Genomic DNA, 4575 nt, shown 5'->3' with positions numbered 1-4575 from the left:
AGATACAAAGAGACAGCTCATTACTGCACGTATGGGACAAACTTATTCCACCTATATAGTCGTTTGAAAAAGCCTCCAAAAAGCCCCAACAACGCTCTATTTACATATAATGTGATGTGCATATTAACCAAGCTACAGCGACATTGTTATTAACATTGTTACGCCAAATGAACTACATTACTGGTGCATTGTCACATTGCCGTACCACACCGAGTACCTTTTAGCCGGCTAGAAACGAGCTTCACCACAGACTCGCCTGCAGCGCATCAGCGCCACGTTCACAATGCCTCAGACTTCTACCAAAAGATAAGGCTACATATCCGAGATGCCACGAGTGCGGTTTTTATTTTTGAGTTTGTTAAAGCTAGGTGTAGGTGTTCGTTTCTATGCTGCTATGTGAAATCAATGCGCCGAGAAAGGAAGTTCTGTTAATGAACAAAATACGCAAAATACTGTAAGTATTACATGTCATCATGAATGTACCTGTTACTACATGGTCATAGCATGTAAATAAAACCATAAAGCATAGTTGGAGGTGTTTTAATAGCGGTCTTTATAGGTGGCATACTGTAGGTGGATCCTATTACATGCAGCTTGAACTGTCTCTTTTTTAATCTGTTTTTATATCGCTACAACGCATAGAAAAAAGAAAGACGTGTTCAAGTGTCATATAAGGATTATGGACGATGGGCTAAATAAAAAAAAGTGCAGTTTTCCTTTAAGAATGGTTACTTTTCAAGACATCATGTTGTTTCTCCTCCATACACTACCTGCATGGATCCATCACTGGGTGTCTCCCGTGCATGACTGCTCCTTCCATGCTGATTCACAAGGTGTGGCAACAACTTAGGGATTTCCCCACAGTAATGAAAGAACCCCACTCCACAATAATCTCCCTCCCCTGACTTGGACACAGCTGCCCAGCAAACACACAGTCTGTTATATTCGTGCCAACAAAACGTCTTCGAATGAACATCTGCCAGGGCTTGCTAACGAGAGTCGGCTGATGGTGAGACTTATTCGTGCCCTCCGTGATTCTCATTAGTCCTCCAAACAAAAGGTACCTTGAATGCAGCGTGCATGCTCACTTACACAAAAGTGCAAGGGAGAAGCCTCTTCTGTCCAGTTTCCTCTCAAGCCAAAGATTACACCACAGCTGGAAACAAATGTGGTTGGCTCCAAAAAAATTGGACCTCACGGTTCAGCTGAACGAGTTACGTTTTATTTGAGTATTTTTATACTGTACATCATTTCATTAAATAGAATACACAATGTGAGCAAAATAGTTATCCTTCATGTTAACTTTTAGAAAAACATGCACATCTGTTCAGTCTATTGCTGTAGGTTTCAAAAAGTCAGTCATTTTCCCCCATGAAAAGACTTAAGACATAAAGTGACTTGTTTTGGCAATGTTACAAAAGGGAGGAAATGATATCCTAAGTAGAAGATGCTAGTGAAATATCAAAGGCACGCAGGACGAAAGGATCCCAGCTTCGCTCTCACTGTTGTCTTGATAAACGGCTTCTTTTCCTTTATATTATCCACGTTGGACATAACACTCTATCTTTAGAGGAAATACGAGCAACAAATGAACGCCACATGCCAGCATGAAAAGTTCATGTACAAGCTCAACAAGAATGTCTTCATCTTCAACCAGTGAAGAGCGAAGATCCCTTCCCAGATTGTTCACTCCCAGGCAGTACTGAAAAAAAAACAAACAAAAAAAACAAACAGATTACGATTTATCAATTTAAATATCACACGCTGCAGTAGCCACATGACACTGTTGCCACGGCTACTAAGTTAATTTGGGAACACTCAGCTACTGGGCTCACTAAAGGAAGCGTCACAGCAGATTCCTGGGTTGTGAGCTCATCGTTAAACCCTCACCTTATAGACGTGTGAGATTTCTCTGAGATGTTGGAGTAAATAATACCATACAACTATCAATTTGCACATTTACATACTAGTCTCTATAGCTTGATTTCTCTATTGAAAAGCTGTGATTTCTCCCTATTAAGGAGTTAAATATCAAACTGCAGACATGGTTTAGGTTTAAACGAGGACACAATTATGCTAAGGTCTAGTGATACTCCAGACAATAAGTACAAATAATAAAAGTCACATCTTCAGAAGTGGTGTGTTTAAAAATACTTGACTTCTGAGTAGAGGAGAGGCTGGCATGTTGTTGTGGACGCTCATATTGCAACTTAATAATGGCTTTCAGTCTTTTGCTTTATGTGCTGGGAAGACTGTGACTCCATTGAGGCTCCTTACAGTTACAGGCCACATTTTAAACTAACATCTCTCACCTTTTGCATTTTCAGTCACCTCATCCTAAAGAGTGTACTGTAGATGTTATAATTCCCTCTGAATGCTACAATAGTTTTTGAAGTGATGATTAGCACCCATGCAGCCTGGTCCTGCATTGATCAACATGTCAGTTTTGACACTGTGGCTGTTGTACATTAGTGTATACATGCTAATATTTTGGTCCTCTCACAGTAGTACATCAAGTTACCAAAATATTAAAAGCAGCTGATGCAGTACACACCCTGAAACCACAAAAATAAACGTCTCGATCAATGTTTAATAATATCTCTTGTATGGGATCTCATTATATGCAGGTGCTTAATATTGAGAATCATGAGTCTCTACATACTCAACATATTTCAATACTAAGAACCTCGTAAGTGAATAACAATTTTCATGTTCTTCACCTTGTCATAGCTCCTCATCCTCACCGGTGCTTCCCAGATGGGCAGTGGAGAGCTGTCTTTTCCTCCCAGTCTGCACCGCTTGCAAGTTCTTATAACGTACCAGAGCCAAGGAGATCTCTGCATTCCACGCCGTACCGTCCTGCGGACAGCGGAAATCGATTTCCTTCCCTGTGGCCATGACCACTGTGAAGTACACCAGGCCCCGCTTGTACTCCACGCAGTCCACCGTCACCATGCGTTCGAAGAGCAGCTCCTTAGCTCTGGAGCCCCATGCCGCGCACGGAGCATCGGCGGCGCCTCCTTTGCAGCTGCGCAACCGGAGCCCTTCGTCGGTCAACACGCAGCGTTTCTTCTTCCACAGTTGGAGGAGACCGCCGCTGCGCTTCTCCAGCACTCCGTCTCTCGTCACTTTGGCCGGGAGAGACATGGAGACACGCCACCGTGTGGAACAGGTCTGAGACAAAGTCAAATCCACATCCCCCGTGTTATCAGCGGCGTGTGTCCCATGATCACATCGCCGCTACTGCTGCCTGGATATGTTGGGACATGCCCGTGGTCATATGCACTGCACTCCGCCTCTTCCTCTCCGTGTGCGTGTGTATGCCTCCGCCCACCTGGTTCGTTGCACCTGTTCATAAAGTCTTTCACACGGACACGCCCTCATTCATGAAATCCCACGGAACCTTCAAAGTGTTCGTTGATGTCACACTCTGCGTGGGTGGCTCAAGATTGTCAGACGGAAACTAAACTAATATGGCACAGGCAAGGTACAGCCAACCCCCCCCCATTCCATTCAGCATTCATGGCCCTGGCAATCTGCAGATTTTTAAGCAAAATTGTTTTTATTAAATTTTTTCCTCCAAATACAGGCAATGCTTTCCTGGTTGTTGGGAATAAAGGTACAGCATGAACCTTGTATAGTTTCCTGCCGATATTAATTTATAAATATGTGATACCAAAGCATAAAATACAGAAAATGTATATATATATATATATATATATATATATATATATATATATATATATATATATATATATACAACCTAGCATACATATCCATAGGTCTATCAAACACATATGCTGAACGGACGCGACAACATGACGTCAGTGCAAGGCGGAGGCGACAAGGCCTCGCCACTTACCAAACACGTCCTCAAACCATTTAGGAAGGGGGTTTGGAGAAATTCCAGACTCAGCAGCCATTCAGTGGGAGAGGAACTTAAGTTTATCCAGAGCTCTGGTGAAGGAGCCATTTTGGGCTGTGCTGTTGGGAATAAAGGTACAGCACGACTAGCCAAACATTTGACAGACACCGCCCTTCTCTGTCAGCAGACCATCTAGCGTGATACGATTTTGCATAGCCACAGCGGAAGTAGCTCGTAATTGAGAAAGTACTTCATCAAAAGACTTGAGAATCAAAGTGGTGAGGTTTTGCATATTGTAATGGATGTAATTTATATGGTCCATCCATCCATCTTCTAACGCTTATCCGAGATGGGGTCGCGGGGGCAACAACCTAAGCAGGGAGGCACAGATTTTCCTCTCCCCGGCCACTTCATCCAGCTCCTCCCGGCGGATCCTGAGGCGTTCCCAGGCCAGTTGGGAAACATAGTCTCTCCAATTGTCCTGGGTCTTCCCTGAGGCCTTCTACTGGTCGGACTTGCCGTTAACACCTCCTCAGGGTAGCATCAGGGAGGCATCCTGACCAGATTTCCAAGCCACCTCATCTGGCTCCTCTCAATGCGGAGGAGTAGCGGTTCTACTCCGAATCTCTCCCGGATGACAGTGCTTCTCACCTTATCTCTAAGGGAGAGGCCAGTCACCCTACGGAGAAAACTAATTTCGGCCACTTGTA

The 4575-nt window shown here is 43.8% G+C and overlaps 1 protein-coding gene across 1 annotated transcript; it reads right to left on the bottom strand.

The window, feature by feature from the left end:
• Positions 1–1200: 1200 nt before the first annotated feature.
• On the bottom strand, positions 1201–3439 carry phlda3 (pleckstrin homology-like domain, family A, member 3). The gene is made up of 2 exons (XM_054791366.1): positions 2721–3439; positions 1201–1702 (listed from the first exon to the last, which is right to left on the bottom strand). Exon 1 carries the CDS (start codon positions 3145–3147, stop codon positions 2725–2727), a length of 423 nt encoding a protein of 140 aa, XP_054647341.1. The 5' UTR covers positions 3148–3439; the 3' UTR covers positions 1201–1702; positions 2721–2724.
• Between the last annotated feature and the right edge of the window lie 1136 nt (positions 3440–4575).

This window comes from Dunckerocampus dactyliophorus, chromosome 1 (assembly GCF_027744805.1).
Source record: "Dunckerocampus dactyliophorus isolate RoL2022-P2 chromosome 1, RoL_Ddac_1.1, whole genome shotgun sequence".
NCBI classification, from domain to species: Eukaryota; Metazoa; Chordata; class Actinopteri; order Syngnathiformes; family Syngnathidae; genus Dunckerocampus; species Dunckerocampus dactyliophorus.
The sequence above is the reverse complement of the archived record's forward strand: the minus strand, read 5'-3'. Positions and strand labels throughout refer to the sequence as shown.

Excerpts from the sequence above, each read along its gene's own strand:
- phlda3 (XM_054791366.1), bottom strand. The coding sequence starts at position 3,147 with ATGTCTCTCCCGGCCAAAGTGACGAGAGACGGAGTGCTGGAGAAGCGC.